The 17,696-nt window shown below is 44.5% G+C and overlaps 1 protein-coding gene across 1 annotated transcript in view; it reads left to right on the top strand.

The window, feature by feature from the left end:
* The window catches only part of CFAP161 (cilia and flagella associated protein 161), a 16,225-nt gene extending 695 nt beyond the window's left edge, over positions 1–15,530 (top strand). The window contains exons 2-8 of the mRNA XM_008059372.2: positions 2,158–2,333; positions 2,756–2,845; positions 3,423–3,655; positions 6,072–6,156; positions 9,828–9,986; positions 14,384–14,457; positions 14,821–15,530. Of these exons, the coding sequence (XP_008057563.1) occupies positions 2,265–2,333; positions 2,756–2,845; positions 3,423–3,655; positions 6,072–6,156; positions 9,828–9,986; positions 14,384–14,457; positions 14,821–15,016 (906 nt within the window). The 5' untranslated portion in view covers positions 2,158–2,264 and the 3' untranslated portion in view covers positions 15,017–15,530. The remainder of the gene's footprint in view (positions 1–2,157; positions 2,334–2,755; positions 2,846–3,422; positions 3,656–6,071; positions 6,157–9,827; positions 9,987–14,383; positions 14,458–14,820) is intronic.
* The last annotated feature ends 2,166 nt before the right edge of the window (positions 15,531–17,696 follow it).

Below are 17,696 nucleotides of genomic sequence, written 5' to 3'. Positions count from 1 at the left end.
GCTGATTTTTTGATTTATTGTAGAGATGAGGTCTTGCTGCCCAGGCGGGTTTCAAACCCGTGGGCTCAGGCAATCCACTCACCTCAGCATCCCAAAGGTGCGGGATTACAGGCTGAGCCACCGAGCCCGGCTGATTTCCAAATTTCTTTAAAAAAAATTTTTATTATGAAGATGTGGGGTACAATTCAAGGTATATAAACATTGATCATGCAGGTGCCCTTGTTGATGAGGTATGCCCCTCCCTCCCCTAGCAGTTTCCCACTACTGCCAATCCCTTTCTTATAGTATTATGACAATTATTCAAGGTCCACTTATGAATGAGAACATATGGTATTCTGTTCTTTGTTTCTGTGATAGATCACTGAGTATGATCAACTCTAAATCCATCCAAGTTGCTGCGAAGTCTATCTGTTTGTCCTTCTTTATGGCTGAATAATATTCCATTGTGTATATGTACATTTTAAAAAATCCAGTCCAGCTTCAATGGGCAGCTTGGTTGGTTCCATGTTTTTGCTATTGTGACTAGAACTGCAACAAACATAAGCGTGCTGGTATCTTTTTTGTAGAATAATTTGAGTTCCTCCGGGTATATTCCCAATAGGGGAATTGCTGGGTCATATGGAAGGTCAATTTCTAGTTCTTTCAGAAATTGCTACACTGTCTTCCAAAGAGCTTGTACTAGTTTGCATTCCCACCAGCAGTGTAGAAGCGTTCCTTTTTCTCCACATCCTCACCAGTATCTGTTGTTGTTTGTTTTATTAATGATGGCCATTCTTACAGGGATTAGGTGGTATCAAAATGTGGTTTTGATTTGCATTTCTCTGATGATGTGTGAGGCTGAGCACTTTTTCATGTGTTTGTTGGCTGCCCGTATATCTTCTTTTGAGATACCTTTTAAAGAGGCTGTTTGTTTTTTTCTTTTCGGTGCATTCGAGTTCCTTGTAGATCCTAGATGTTAGGCCTTTGTCAGATATACAGTTGACAAATATTTTCCCCCATTCTGTGGGCTGTCTCCTTGCTCTCTTGATGGTTTCTTTTGCTTTGCAGAAGCTCATTAATTTGATGAGGTCCCACTTGTCTATCTTATTTCTTAAGGTATTGGCCTTTAGGGTTCTGAATAGGAATTGGTTCCTAGTTCCAATTTCCACAAGGATGTCTCCTGCTTTTTCTAAGATTCTTATAGTTTGAGGTTTTACGTTTAGGTCTTTGATCCATTTAGAGTTAATTTTTTTGTATGGTTATAGGTAGGGGTCCCGTTTCAATCTTCTGCATGTGGTCAGCCAGTTTTCCTAGCACCATTTACTGAATAGGTTCTCCTCTCCCCACTGGTTGTTGTTGGAGGTTTTGTCAAAGATGATTTGGTTGAGGAATTGAGGCTTTGCTTCCAGAATCTCTATTCTGTTCCATTGGTCTATGTGCCTGTCCTTGAACCAACACCAGGCTGTTTTGATTACTGTAGCCTTATAGTAAAGTTTGAAGTCTGGAAGTGTGATACCTCCTGCTTTATTTCTTTTGCTAAGGATTGTTTTGGTTATTTGTGGTCATTTATGTTTCCATGTGAATTTCTGTATTGTCATTTCCAGGTCTGAGAAGAATGATGTTGGTAACTTAATAATGGGTATTGCGTTGAGTCTGTAGATTGCCTTTGGTAAGATGGACATCTTAACAAGGTTGATTCTTCCTATCCATGAGCACGGAATATTTTTCCATTTGTTTGTGTCTTCTTGGATTTCTTTGAGCAGTGTTTTGTAATTCTCATTGTAAAGGTTTTCACTTCTCTGGTTAGGAAGATGCTGAGGTATTTCATTTTTTTTGGTGGATTTCCACATTTCTACGCTGAGTACGTATTGTTTTATAATTAGGGTGAAGTTGCAACTGCTTCTGATGACAAAGAATAGGTAGCAAGCAAACTCTGCTTCCATATAAAAGCTCCTCTTCGCTCCCTTAACAAGCAAAGGGTATTCCATAGCATTTTTTCCTTTAGATCCTAATTGAAAAGGACGTTTTCCATTTCTGTCTGGGGAGCACTTGTTTCTTCTGGCCTGCTCTGCAATTGACGGAATCTGAGAGGCGAAACTGGGGCGGGATGGAGAGAGCCTGGGGTCGGGGCGCAGGACCGACTACAGCGGACCCTGGCGCCTCCTTATTGGTCAGCAGGCTCCGGGACCTCGTCCAATCGCCCGTGGTCGGGTCGTCATGGCGACAGGGCACGCTAACGCAGGCGGTGTCGGAGGGAGACCTGCTAAGCTGGACCGCAGGGGGCGATGGCGCAGAACCTCTACGGTCCACACGTCCGGATAGGCAACTGGAATGAGGACGTCTACCTGGAGGAGGTACAGAGGGCATTATTGACGTTACACTCACCGTCTTGCGTTCTCTTCTGTTGGCCTTAACAAGGCCCTGGGCCGTTCGCCTATGGATCTAGTTGGGGAGGGGTGGTCTTTCCAGTGTCAATCATCATCCACTCAAGGGAAGCCTCAATAGTGAGAGATGACCTCTAAATGTTATTCATCATTGTGTCTGGCTAGAGTAACTACAGATAATGTTTCTTTCTTTCTTTTTTGCCTTACTCATTTTTCCTGAACATTAAAGTAACGCTAAAAACATTTTCACCATTCCCATTATGCCCACGTTTCTCTCTGTATTCAAATTTTGCTTTTTCAGCGTGAGGTGCTTCTGACCTAGAAGCTAACAATATTTGTATTATTCAGGATCATTTGTTGACACTTTGAATTTCGCTTTTCTCTTTCACTAGGAGCTCATGAAAGACTTCTTAGAAAAGAGAGATAAGGGAATACTTCTCATACAGAGAAATAGAAGACTAAAAAAGAATCTTTTGAGACCGGTAACTTTACATTTCAACATTCTTTTCAAAATTCTTTTTATTCCTACATCACGATCAAGTAGGTTTTATGTTTTTAAAATTCTGTCGGATTGTGGGTATATGTTAAGCAAGAAAAAAATTCCATAAACGATTTATCATTTGAAAAATAACCATTAAAAAGATCTGAATGCCACAGAACTTTAAATTCCTTAAGATTTTAGAAACATAAGGGAAATCTGCTCTTAATTATGTTTCACTGTATCTTCCAAATAAAGAAATGAATGACTACATCAATGAGTAAAATGCCCTCAGTTGGTGTTAAAGAAATATTCAACAAAAGTTGAATACATTAATAAGGGAGTCAGACCATGTGATTTTCACCAGTTTCATTTGACTTCATTTGGCATTATTGGTGGCTTTGCTTTGGCAACATGGAAGGAAATGGAAAAATGGACGAAGATGTGACAGAATCCAAGTGAAATCCTTGTAGAAATGGATCCTAGTGTGAGAAGAAAGGAAGGTGTGCCTGTGAGTGTCCTCTGCACTGTTTGCTGAGAAATTGCATGGTGTATGTGATAAACTCCTATTAAAATCGCAGATGCAGCTTTCCGTATCCGAAGATGGATACATCCATTATGGCGACAAAGTGATGCTTGTGAACCCCGACCATCCTGAGACAGAAGCTGATGTGTTTCTGCGTGGGGACCTGAGCCTGTGTATGACTCCAGATGAAATTCAAGCCCATCTGAGTGATGAACTCAAGGTGCCTTGTGACCTGAGTGCGGTTCAAACCAAGACCCCGGTTGGCAGAAACACTTTTATCATTTTGAGGTGGAGACACTTTAGTGTTCAGCTCATTTTCATCATAAATATCTGTTTTCATTTGTAGCTTAAGGACTCTCTGGGATTGGAGCTGCTGACTGGAGGCAAAGGTCATGTGAACATTGTCCATAATTCTCATCTTTCGTGCTTACCTTGAGAATTATTGTCAAGGGACCTTTACAATCCTTTGGTTTTTTTTTTTACCCTCAGATAGGAGGATAATTGGTAATTTGTGTTCAATGCAAAATGCTTAACTCATAAGAATTGGATCCAGAATATTAAATTCATATTCTGCCTGGAAGTAAAGTAGATTTTCCCAATAGCATTTCAAGACACTCTGAGCTCATTTGAGTGCTTTTATTGCTCTTTGATGTTGCTGTGTGATTATTACAACAAAAATATGTAGTTTAATACAAGGTAGCACTATATAGGATTTTCTTTTTTAGAATTGATTTCTCATTAAAAATGTATTTGAAGAGGCTGGGTGCAGTAGCTCATGCCTGTAATCCCAACACTTTGGGAGGCTGAGGCAGGAGGAACACTTGAGTCTAGGAGTTTGAGACCAGCCTGGGCAACATAGTGAGACCTGTCTCTACAAAAAATAAAAAACTTAGCTGAGTGTGGTGGCACACATCTAAGTAGTTCCAGCTAGTTGGGAGGCTGAGGTGAAAGAATCACTTGAGACCAGGAGGCTGAGGCTCTGTTGAGCTGTGATCGTGCCACTGCACTCCAGACTGGGCAAAAGAATGAGACCCCCACTTAAAAAAAAGAAAAGAAAAGAAAAAAGAAAAAAATGTATTTGAAGAGAATTTGAAAATGAGCAATTAAATCCTTAATCAAAACTGTTGCTATTTTTTTCTTTATTTTTGGAGCCGGGATCTCATTCTGTTACCCAGGCTAGAGTACAGTGGTGCAATCACAGCTCAGTGTTACTGCAGCTTCAATCTCCTGGGGCTCAGGTGATTTTTCTGCCTCAGCCTCCTGAGGAACTGGGACTGCAGTTGCACACCACCATGCTAGTCTAATTTTTTTGATTTTTTGTAGAGACGAGGTCTCACATTGTTGCCCAAGCTGGTCTCGAATTCCTGGGCTCAAGGAATCCTCCTACCTTGGCCTCCCAAATTGCTGGGGTCAGCCGGGCTCAGTGGCTCAGCCTGTAATCCCGTGCTTTGGGAGGCTGAGGTGAGTGGATTGCCTGAGCCCGCGGGTTCGAGACCCGCCTGGGCAACTTGGCGAGACCTCATCTCTACAATAAATAAAAAATCAGCTGGGTGTGGTAGTGTGCGCCTGTAGTTCCAGCTACTTGGAAGGCTGAGGTGGAAGGATCGCCGGAGCCCAGTAGGTCGAGGTTGTGGTGGCCAGGAGCGGCCACTGCACTCCAGTCTGGGCGACAAAGTGAGACTCCAACTCAAAAAAAAAAAAAAAATCAGCCGGGCGTGGTAAGCGCGTGCCTGTAATTCTGGCTACTCAGAAGGCTGAGGGGGAAGGATCGCCCCGGCCACTGCACCGTACCCCAGTCTGGGCGACAGAGTGAGACTCCAGCTCAAAAAAACAACAACAAAAAAAACCCCAAAAACAAAAACAAATTGCTGGGGTCACAGATGTGAGCCATCACATCTGGCCTGCTAATTCTCAAGAGCACTGTTTATATTACAAGAACATAAAGACTATCCTTAAGTCCTCAATTTAGATTTATTTTGAATACAGATAGGTTATATTAAGACAACTAAAAATTGACCACACCTTCAGTTTCCTAAAAGGATTAAGAGGGAATTATGTAAAATGTCTACAAATGTGTTACCTTGATTCTCTCTAAAGATGTCAATGCACTTGACTAGAATTCCTCAATGTGCATTAACATGACATGCCTCATCCCTTCTAGCCAAAGGCTCAAAAAAGGGCGATGCTCTGTGTGCTGGCTATGGTGGAAGGCAGGGAATGGTGCTAGCTTGATTTTAAGGCCAAAAGAAAAGATCTTTTATTTAATTCTTTAATTCAGTTATGGTATGTGAATATAAATGATCAAGAAATTGATTATAGCCGGGCTCGGTGGCTCAGCCTGTAATCCTGCGCCTTTGGGAGGCTGAGGTGAGTGAATTGCCTGAGCCCGCGGGTTCGAGACCCGCCTGGGCAGCGAGACCTCATCTCTACAATAAATCAAAAAATCAGCCGGGCGTGGTAGTGCATGCCTGTAATTCCGGCTACTTGGAAGGCTGAGGCGGAAGGATCGCCGGAGCCCATCAGGTCGAGGCTGCGGTAGCCAGGAGCGGCCACTGCACTCCAGTCTGGGTGACAGAGTGAGACTCCAACTCAAAAAAAAAAAAAAATAAAGAAATTGATTATAAACAAAATTGCATACACAAAAAATAGAGCTATAGTGATTCTAATACAGAAAATGTATGTGATACTTATTCTCTATTGACAGTATAGACCAAGATGCCACTGGTTGCGTCCTTAAATATGGGCAGAACTTTTGCCTTGGAATAACAGGAGGATTTGAAAACAAAATGGTGAGTTGTCACTCTGCATGTTTACTTTAGTCATTTTTGTTCCCCCAAATGGGCTAACAGCAGTCTACTGAAGCAGAGAGAAGGCTCTGTAGACACAGGCCCCGTCTCTGACTTCACGATGGTTTCAACTTGCAGCTTTTCATAGGCAGTTTTGGGCCATGTCTGTCCTTCTGACATTGCAAATTACAAAAAATATACTCTTAAAAGTAAAAGAGTAAGGGAGAAAAGCCATTTTGCAACACAGCTGGCAAAAAGCACAAATTCATGCCACTTCCACCTGTAAATTAAACGATTGGGTTAATTAATAATCATTTGACACCTGTCAAATATCACCAATGCTACAAGGTTTATTTTCTGACACCTCTTTTATTTAAACTTTTGATTATCCAACTTTTGACTAATACAGGAGAAGGACTATCTAAATTTCTTAAATTTGCATAACTCAGGGAGCCTTGGGGATTATAAAATATAATAGAACCAGATAGATTTGGGTTTGAATTTCAGATTTGTACATGTAAGATAGGAATTTGGATAAGCTATTTAACTTTTTTGAGTCTGCTTCTCATCTATAAAATGGTGAGTATTATACCTACCTTACTACATTCCAGGCAGTGTTGTAAATGCTTCACATATATTAATTCATTTAATTCTCCAAAGAAACCTGTTAGGTAGAGACTATTTTGCCTTTATTTTACTGGTGGGGAGGCGGAGGCACTAAGAGGTTAAGTGATTTTTTTGGCTCAAGTCACTCTGCTAGTAAGAAGCATAGTTAATGCTATACAACTTTTTTATTGAATCGAAGATTCCGTTATTGTATGATGTAACATCATCATCATTATTATTTGGTACTACTAAGAAAAAAAAATGCTGCCAATTAAACTATGACCGCCCCCCCCCTCCAGCCACATGGCCAACTCAGCCTGAGTTGAATGTAGAAATGAAATACAAAATTATTGAAAGAGGAGAGTAAATCACCATTTTTTTTGAGTTGGAGTCTCATTCTGTCACCCAGACTGGAGTGCAGTGGCATGCTCATGGCCACCGCAGCATCGACCTGCTGGGCTCAGGTGATCCTTTTGCCTCAGCCTTCCAGGTAGCTGGAAATACAGGCGTGCGCCACCATACCTGGCTAATTTTTATTTTATTTTATTTTATTGTAGAGACGAGATCTGGCCAAGTTGCCCAGGCTGGTCTTGAGCCCCTGGGCTCCTCTCGCTGCTGTCTCCCAAAGTGCTGGGATTACAGGTGTGAAAGCCACTGTGCCCAGCCAGTAAATCACCATTTCTTATTCAGAGATTTGCACTACTAACCTTTTGACTTATTTCATTTTTATATGTATTCTTTTTATTAACTTAGATGTGACCAAATATTCAGATAGATTGTTTCTTTTCTTTTTTCTTTCTTTCTTTCTTCCTTTCTTCCTTTCTTTCCTTCGTTTCCTTTCTTTTCTTTTCTTTTTTTTTGAGACAGGGTTTTGCTGTGTCATATAGGCTGGAGTACAGTGGCCTGGTCATAGCTCACTGCAGTCTCAAATTCCTGGGCCCAAGTGATCCTCCCACCTCAGCCTTCTGAGTAGCTGGGACTACAGGTGTGTGCCACCACACTTGGCTAATTTTTATTTTTACTTTTTGAGGAGACAATGTCTCACTATGTTGCCTAGGCTGGTCTCAAACTCCTGGCCGCAAGCAACCCTCTAACCTTGGTTTGGGATTATAGGCATGAGCCACTATGCTGGGCAGATTATTGTTTCTGAAAGAGCATTTAAAAGTTTTTAATGACAAAAACATTGAATGAGTACACAATATATAATTGTGTGGCAGTATTGTAATTTACCTGTCCTTATTCTACTTTTGGGCTTTTGGGTTTGGTACAATATTTCTCTACTACATATAAAGTTCCAAAGTGCATCTGTGCACAAATGCTTAAACCTTCTCCCACCCAGATCCAAATTAGGGATTCTATCTTTAGGATAGATTTCTAGGCATAAAATTACTGAATTAAAGAATATGAATACATTTAAAAGTATTAACACATATAATGAGCTCTTTTTGTAATGAGTGTACTAATTTGTACTCTCAGCAACAGTAAATAAGGATGACCATCTATGGCTTTATTAACTGTAGTAAGTATCATCATTAACAACATCATATGCCGGGTGCAGTGGCTCACACCTATAATCCCAGCACTTTGGGAGGCCGGGGTGAAAGGATTGCCTGAGTCCACCGGTTTGAGACCAGCCTGGGCAACTTGGCGAGACCTCATCTCTACAATAAAAAATTAGCTGGACTTTGTGGCATGTGCCTGTAGATCCAGCTACTAGGACGACTGAGGTGGAAGGATTGTCTGAGTCCAGCAGGTTGAGGTGGCAGTGGCTGTGAGCGTGCCACTGCATTCCAACCTGGATGACAGAGTGAGACTCTGACTCAAAAACAAAAAACACAAAAAACATTGCAGGCTGGGCGCAGTAGCTCATGCCTGTAGCCCCAGCACTTTGGGAGGCGGAGGTGAGAGGATTGCCTGGGCGAGAGGATTGCCTGATTGCTAGGGGTTTGAGACCAGCCTGGGCAACTTGTAAGACCTTGTCTCTTCAATAAATTAAAAAAATTAGCTGGGCATGGTGGCACATTCCTGTAGTCCAGCTACTTGGGAGACTAAGGCAGAAGGATTGCCTGAGCCCAGCAGGTCACAGCTGTGGTGACCATGAATGTGCCACTGCACTCCAACCTGGGCGACAGAGTGAGACTCCGACTCAAAAAACAAAAAACAAAAACACAAAACACATATTGCTAGGGCCAGGTGTGGTGGTTCATGCCTGTAATCCCAGCACTTTATGAGACTGAATGTGGTATTCAGAGGAAGGAAAAGCAGTTGGAAGGGTATACGTATGTTGGTCTCAGCTTCTGAGATGGCATTTTTTTTTTGAGTTGGGGTCTCACTGTGTCATCCAATCTGGAATGCAGTGGCACAATCATGGCTCACTGCAGTCTCGACCTCCTGGGCTCAGGCAATCCTTCTACCTCAGCCTCCTGAGTAACTGGGACTATAATCATGTGCCACCATGCCCGACTAATTTTTTATTTTTATTTTTTGTGGAGATGAGGTCTTGCTATGTTGCCCAGGTTGGTATCAAACTCCTGGACTCAAGCAATCCTCCTGCCTCGACCTCCCAAATGCTGGGATTGCAGGTGTGAGCTACTACTGCACCCAGCCTGAGATGGCATTTCTGAGGTAGAGGAAAATTGAACTTTCTCATACCATCAGTAGGGAAAGGGGTTTTGCCAACTGCTTTTTTTGTTTGTTTGTTTGTTTGAGTTAGAGTCTCACTCTGTTGTCCAGGCTGGAGTGTAGTGGCACACTCATAGCCACCCCAGCATCAACCTACTGGGCTCTGGCGATCCTTTCGCTTCAGCCTTCCAAGTTGCCAGAACTACAGATGCACGCTACCACACCCGGGTAATTTTTTATTTATTATAGAGACGGGGTCTTACCAAGTTGACTGGGCTGGTCTCGAACCTGAGGGCTCAGGCAATCCATTCGCCTCGTCCTCCCAAAGTGCTGGGATTATATGCCAACTGCTTTTGAGCACACTTGCCATCCAGCCAGTTGACAGCTTCCCATTTCCCCACCTTTCAGGAGCTCTGACTTAGTTCTCTACTTGCTGTCATTTTCAGTTGTATGTATCAAGTGACCACAGGACCCTCCTGAAATCGTCTAAGAGGTCTTGGCTCCAGGAAGTGTACCTGACGGATGAGGTCTCCCATTTGAACTGCTGGCAGGCTGCCCTCCCTGACCCTCAGCTGCGCCTGGAACATGAAGGCTTGCCCATCCCGGTGAGCATGGCATCAGGAAGACAGGGGTGACCAGGCCATCACATGGACGCAGCTTACTCCTGTCTGTAAAATGGAGGTTTATCATACTGCATGCCTTATGACTTTTCTTCTTTTTTCATTTATTACTCAAGTTTGGAAGGTACTAGCATGGCCTTTGGTAGCATCTTACTTTGGGGTTTCTTAGCTCTGGCTGTGCTTTAGAATCATCTAAGGGAAGCCGGGGGCAGTGGCCTATGCCTGTCATCCCAGTACTTTCAGAAGTGGAGGTGGGAGGATTGCCTGAACTCAAGAGTTCGAGATCAGCCTGGGCAACACAGCGAGACCTCATCTCTACAAAAAAATAAAAAAATTAGTCAGGTGTGGTGGTCCGCAACTGCAGTCACAGCTACTTGGAAGGCTGAGGCGTTAGGATCACCTGAGCCCAGGAGATCGAGGCTGTGGTGAGCAGTGATCATGGGTCACAGAGTGAGACTTCGACTCAAAAAAAAAAAAAAAAAAAATCACCTAGGGAGACCAGGTGCAGCTCACACCTGTAATCCCAACACTTTGGGAGACCAAGGTGGGAAGATCATTTGAAATCAAGAGTTTGGGACCAGGCTGGGCAACATAGCAAGACCCCGTTTCTACAAACAGTAATAATAATGAAAGTTGGACGTGATGGACTGTGCTTGTAGTCCCAGCTGCTCAAGAGTCTGAGGAGGGAAGATCATTTGAGCCTAGGAATTTGAGGCTGCAGTGAGCCATGATCACACTACTGCACTCCAGCCTGGGTAACTGAGTGAGACTCTGTCAAAAAAGAAAAATAAAAGAATTACCTAAGGAACTTTTAAAGAGTACTGAAGCTCATGCCCTGCCCTTGAGGTCAGCCAATGTGAGATCCTAAGGACGGTGACACTGCCTCCTTGTACTGTGTTCTCCCAGGCCCCTGTTAAGTACTAATTTATTTTATTTTATTTTTTGAGTTGGAGTCTCACTCTGTTACCCAGGCTGAAGTGCAGTGGCATGCTCAGGGAAACTGCAGCCTCAACCTGCTGGGCTCAGGGGATCCCTCCGTCTCAGCCTTCCAAGTAGCTGGAACTACAGGTGTGCACCACCGTGCCCAGCTAATTTTTTGATTTTTTGTAGAGATGAAGTCTCACCCTGTTACCCAGGTTGATCTTGAATCCGTAGACTCAGGCAATCCTCTCACTTCCACCTCCCAAAGTGTTGGGATTACCGGCGTGAGCCACCGCACCCATCTATAAGTACTAATTTTTTTTTTTAGTTGGAATCTCACTCCTTTGCCTAGGATGGAGTGCAGTGGCATGCGCACTCACGGTCACCCCAGCGTCCACCTTCTGGGCTCCAGCGATCCTTGCACCTCAGCCTTCCGAGTAGCCGGAACTACAGACGCGTGCTACCACGCTCGACTATTTTTTTATTTTATTGTAGAGACAAGGTCTCACCAAGTTGCCCGGGCTGGTCTTGAACTGGCAGGCTCAGGCAATCCACTCGCCTCGGCCTCCCAAAGTGCTGGGATTACAGGCTGAGCCACCGAGCCTGGCCTATAAGTGCTAATTTTGAAAGAGACAGCCAGGCTCGGTGGCTCAGCCTGTAATCCCGTGCTTTGGGAGGCTGAGGTGAGTGGATTACCTGAACCCACGGGTTTAAGACCCGCCTGGGCAACTTGGCAAGACCTCATCTCTACAATAAATCAAAAAATTAGCTGGGCGTGGTAGCGTGCACCTGTAGTTCCAGCTACTTGGAAGGCTGAGGCGGAAGGATTGCCGGAGCCCAGCAGGTCGAGGCTGTGGTGGCCGGGAGTGGCCACTGCACTCCAGTCTGGGTGACAGAGTGAGACTCCAACTCAAAAAAAATAAAAATAAAAAAGAAAGAGACAAGGAAGCCAAGGACACAGCAGGGCAGCCATGCAGGCAAGCGCAGAGGTCCTGCAGAGTTCTGAGAGTTGTCACTGTAGGGCATTTTTTTTCCTGGACCCTGCAGCACTAAGCCAAGGCACAGTCCTGTGGGAAGGGTCTGGTGAGCACAGAGCAGGCCTCCCTGTTTTAAAGGCAAGAGGCTTTCCTACTTACGAGGTGTCTGACAGATGGAGGAGGGGGACTTGTTGGAAGTCACTGGAAGAGTGTGGGATTAGCAGGAAGGGTTGACAAGTCAATTACTCAGGTGGCTACCTGTGGCCACTGCTTACTGGCCAGCAGTGGCCACAGTTACAGGGATCTCTGAATTTGCCTGACGCAGCATTCCTTTCTCTCAGCTCTGCCAGGTGGACTTGGCTTCACAAAGTTCTTCTCCAAGCATGGAGGATCATATATATTACCCATAACAAAATGGGCTTGACACATTTTTCTCTTCAGCTGTCCTCCACCAAGCTTTGCTTTCCTGGGCATTGCTTCTTGTTTCCAGAATTTGAACTGTCACTGCCTCAGTTTACTTATTTGTAAATTAGGGATGTTAATAATATCCACCTTGTGAGCTTTTGTGAAGACTAAATGGTTAGTACATTTAGAATGCTTATTAGGAAAGTGCCTTGGTGGTAGGATGCAGTGGCTCATACCTATAATCCCACACTTTGGGAGACCAATGTGGGAGGCTTGCTTGAGGCAAGAGGTCGAGACCAGCCTGGGCAATGTAGCAAGACCTCATCTCTACAAAAAAATTTAAAAAGTTAACCAGGTGTGGTGGTGCACACCTGCAATCCCAGCTACTGGGGAGGCTGAAGTGGGAGGATTACCTGAGCCCTGGAGGTCAAGGTTACAGTGATCTGTGATCGTGCCACTGCAATCCAGCCTTGGTGACAGAGTGAGATCCTAACTCAAACAAACAAAAAAAACTGGGCGCGATGGCTTATGCCTGTAATCCTAGCACTTTGGGAGGCAGAGGCGAGAGGATTGCCTGAGTCCAGGGGTTTGGACAACTTGACGAGACCTCATCTCTACAATAAATCAAAAAAGTAGCCGGGCATGGTGGTGCATATCTGAGGTTCCAGCTACTTGGTAGGCTGAGGCAGAAGGATTGCCCGAGCCCAGTAGGTTGAGGCTGCAGTAACCTTGAGGGTGCCACTGAACTCCAGCCTGGGCAACAGAGTGAGACTCCTTCTTAAAAAAAAAAAAGAAAGTAAGAAAGAAAGAAAGAAAAGTGTCTGCTAGAAGGCACTCTCATAAGTACTAATTGTGGTCATGATTGTTGTTGTTTAGAGTTGTTAAAGAAGCTGTGTCCCAGGTCCCAGGAGTTTTCTCCCTCACCAACTCACCTTATGACCTGAGGCAGGTCTCTGAGCCTCACTCAGACATTGCACATCTGCAACGTAGTCATCCTTCCACCTGTCAGACCTACCTTGCACATGTCAATGGCCCCTGGCCAGAGACCATCAGGAGCATCTGTAGCTGAGCAAGTTGGGTTTATCACTTGTCACAGTGAGCAGAAACACATATGGGGGGGGGCTCTCTGTAAGAAGGTGTTAAAAAGGATGCTTATAGAATCTGGGCTTTGGTTGGGTGGTCTTGGGGACAGTCCCAGGAAGGAGGGCTTTGCTCTGGATAGGATGCTGTCAGGAAGCAGAGGTGATTCTAGGATTGAAGAGGTGATTCTAAGATTCAAATCCTTTCTCCAGGGAGGGCAGACTAGAGCGAGGATAAAGCTGTCATTCATAAAGAAGCAGCAATCACGCACATTGGCCGGTACAGGTGGATGTTTGATATTTTGTGGCTTGGACAATACTGGTGTGTTTTTTTTTTCTTGGTTTTTGTTCTTTTTAATGCTGGTGTTTTTTCTGTGTTTAGACATGATTACAGAGTGGTCTTGTTTTTGTCTTGGCCCCTTGTGATCACAGAGCAGCCTTGTCTGATGTGGACATTCTGTGGAATGGATTCTGTTTCCAGGAGAACAACAAGGCTCAGCTGTGGTTCCAGGCCAACTCCTGGACGTCAGGCTGCTCTTTCTTTCTTATGTAGCTTTTAGCTGACATGAGTCAGAATTTTGATATAACATTTTTTCTGATTAAAAACATAGTATATGTTCCCAGGTCGGGCGTGGTGGCTCACGCCTATAATCCCAGCACTTTGGGAGGCCAAAGTGAGAGGATTGCCTGAGCCCACGGGTTTGAGACCAGCCTGGGCAACTTGGCAAGACCTCACCTCGGGCGTGGTGGTACGCACTTGTACTTCCAGCTACTTGCAAGGCTGAGGTGAAAGGATTGCCTGAGCCCAGCAGGTCAAGGCTGAGGCTGCTGTAGCCGTGATCATGCCACTGCATTCCAGCATGCGTAAGCAACAGCATGAGAATCAGACTCAGAAAAATAAAAAAGAAATAAATATATAGTATACTTTCAAATTTTTACTTTTGGGAAATTGGAGGCCATAATTCAGAATGCTAATAACACATTTTCTTTACCTGTGAAGGCAAATACCAAAATTCTCATCAATCACTGCCACACGAATCGGGGACTGGCGGCCCACCGACACCTTTTCCTAAGGTATTGTAGTGCAGGGGGCAACATAATGCCATGGAGGGGGTGAAGGCCTTGAATGAGGCCAATTTAAAGTATATGGCCACACATGCCAAAAATGTCCTTTGCAGATGAGATGTCCCATAGAACTTTGCGGGTGTGAAAAACCCAATTGGCAAGTGCTTCCCCCACAAGAGGATTTTAGCTCTAATGGGATCCTACCCACCTAATCCTTGCCCAGAGTGAAACTTCCCTGCAAACAGGTCCTCTTTTAGAGATCCAAGGGCTTGATATGGCAGCTTGCTCCTTCAGTGCGTTAGTGCTGAAATTAGCAGCTTGCTTAAAGTTAGTATTCAGTTTCAAACCAGAATTAATTCCTTCTTGCACTAGCACCTATTTTGGAAAGGAAGCGGAGGTTGTAGCCCACACCTACCTGGATTCACACAGAGTGGAAAAACCAAAGAACCACTGGATGCTGGTTACTGGAAATCCCAGGGATCACTCATCCACCATGTTGGACCTGCCCAAACCGCTGGCAGAGGATACGCGAGCCATGGAACAGGCCATGGGTCTCAACATGCAGTAACATACCAGGCACACATGTATTCTCTCAGGCCCTGCTGTCATCAGATGTGGCTGTAAAAGAAATTGACAACCTTGGCCATGCCTCAAGCTATTTCATAGTAAGATGTAGAACTCTCTGAGCACTATGTTAAAACAAAGGCTATGTGAAGATTATTGAATCTGTGATGAGGGTCTAGGGCTAGAAAAAAAAATGTGCTCTGGGGAATAAATAGAAACAAGAGCCCTTTGTTGACAACCAAATTCTGAAAGACTCAGCTTCCTCTGCTTAGATCCTTCACGGGAGCAGTCTCTACAGGGGCTGGGTGTTACTTTTTGAAGTTCTGTCTGTGTAATAAAGTGATTAGAACTATACTGGCTTTTTGGCACCACTATGTCCCTCTCTACTCTGTACCAGGAAATCAACAATGTGTAGCTGTGAACTTGCCTTGGAATAAAAAATACTCCCCCCTTGTAAAACATGCTATTTTTATTTCTCTCTCTGGCTTCGGAGGTCAGGACTTCTGACTGACTGGTAACCTATTATTTTGTAATGATTTTTTTCAAACTATAGAATTCTTTTTATCTGCCTTATCTTTGAAACTGGCCTTTTAGTTGTGGCACCCATGTGATTAGAAAATTCCTGAAAAAATAAATGTATATATTCTTCCATTTATGTGTTCACCTATTCATTCTTCGTTGAGTTCCTATGATGTGTAAGGTAAGTTGTAAGGCTAGTTCCCAAATACATATATTGAGAGGCAGAACGTAAGCCACAGGTGATGTAAATGTGGTTTAAATAGTGGCTCATGTCTGTAATCCCAGCAATTTGGGAGGCTGAGACAGGAGAAGTGCTTGAGGCTAGGAGTTCAGGACCAGCCTGGGCAACATAATCTCCCATTTCTACAAAAATAAAATAGCCAGCCATGACGGTGCACACCTGTAGTCCCAGCTACTTGGGAGGCTGAGGTAGGAGGATTGCTTGAGCCTTGGAGATCAAGGCTGCAATGAACCATGATCGCGCCACTGTACTCCAGCCTGGGAGAAAATCTGCCCTTTGAGGATCAGTGCTCTAGACCAGCAGTCCCCAACCTTTTTGGCATCAGGGACCGGTGTTTGGAAGACAATTTTTTCAAGGATGGGGGAGAGAGGGAAATGTGCAGTTAAACCTCACCAATAATCACTGCCTCAGCTCCACCTCAGACCATCAGGCATCAGATTCTCATAAGGAGCCCACAATCTAGATCCCTTGCATGCACAGTTCACAACAACTTTTGTGTTCCTATGAGAATCTAATGCTGCCACTGATCTGACAGTAGACACTGCTCACTTCCTGCTGTGTGGCCTGGTTCCTAACAGGCCATGAATCAGTACCAGTCTGTGGCCTGGGGATTGGGAACCTCTGGTCTAGACCTTCTAGGTATGCTTTATTTGCCATTTGCAGAGGATGCCATAAAGAGTTTTCTCTTTTTCCCTCCTTACCCTCCCCTCTCTTTCTCTCCCCTCCTCTCCCCTCTGATTCCTTTTTTTTTTTCTTGTAGTGATTAGATTTGTTTGCCAGTTGCAGTGGCTCACACTTGTAATCCAGCACTTCAAAAGGCCGAGGATGGAGGATGGCTTGAGTCCAGGAGCTCAAGACCTGCCTGGGCAACACAGGAAGACCTCATCTCTACAAAAAAAAAAAAAAATTAACCAAGCATGGTAGCACATGCTTATAATAACTACCTGGGAGACTGAAGCAGGAGGATCACCAGAGCCCAGGAGGTTGAGGCTGCAGTGCGCTGTGATTGTGCCACTGCACTCCAGATTGGGTGATATAGTGAGACTCCAACTCAGAACAGAATAGAATAGAATAGAATAGAATAGAATAGAATAGAATAGAATAGAATAGGTGGCCTCTAACATGGCTTCCATGCCAGCAGGCCAAGGAGGGAGGATTACTTGAGTTCAGTAGTTGGAGACCAACCTAAGCAACATAGCAAGACTTGGTTTCTACAAAAAAAATTAAAAAAAAATTAACCAGGCATGATGGCGCATGCATGTAGTCCTAGCTCCTTGGGAGGCCAAGGCAGAAGGATCACTTGAGCCCAGGAGGTCGAGGCTATAGTGAGCTGTGATCATGCCACTACATTGCTACCTGGTCGACAGAGTGAAACCCTGGTTCAAAAACAAACAAAAAAAAACATGGTTTCCAGGTATATTAATAATCTGCTTTTAGCATCTGAGTTGGATTTTGATGGAAACCTAGAATTCTGGGAGGCACAGACTGTTCTCTAGGATGCAGCTGCTGTGTGGCCCTGTGTGCAGTGACTTTGGCACACAGCATCTCAGCAGTGGCCTCCAGTGTGGAACACACAAGATGCCTATTGAAGTGTGAAAAGACAGCTGGGGTTGGTGGCTCAGCCTGTAATCCCGCGCCTTTGGGAGGCTGAGGTGAGTGGACTGCCTGAGCCCGCGGGTTCGAGGCCCGCCTGGGCAGGCGAGACCTCATCTTTACAATAAAATAAAATAAAATAAATTAGCTGAACGTGGTAGCACGCGCCTGTAATTCCAGCTACTCAGAAGGCTGAGGCGGAAGGATCGCCGGAGCCTAGCAGGTCGAGGCTGCGGTGGCCGGGAGTGGCCACTGCACTTCAGTCTGGGCGACAGAGAAAGACTCCAACTCAAAAAAAAAAAAAAAAGAAATGTGAAAAGACAACTTTAGA

The sequence above is a fragment of the Carlito syrichta genome, unplaced genomic scaffold (assembly GCF_000164805.1).
Source record: "Carlito syrichta isolate Samal-C Ts95f unplaced genomic scaffold, Tarsius_syrichta-2.0.1 Scaffold304011, whole genome shotgun sequence".
Classification (NCBI taxonomy): Eukaryota; Metazoa; Chordata; class Mammalia; order Primates; family Tarsiidae; genus Carlito; species Carlito syrichta.
Note: the sequence above shows the minus strand (reverse complement) of the source record. Positions and strands in the feature narration are given on the sequence as shown.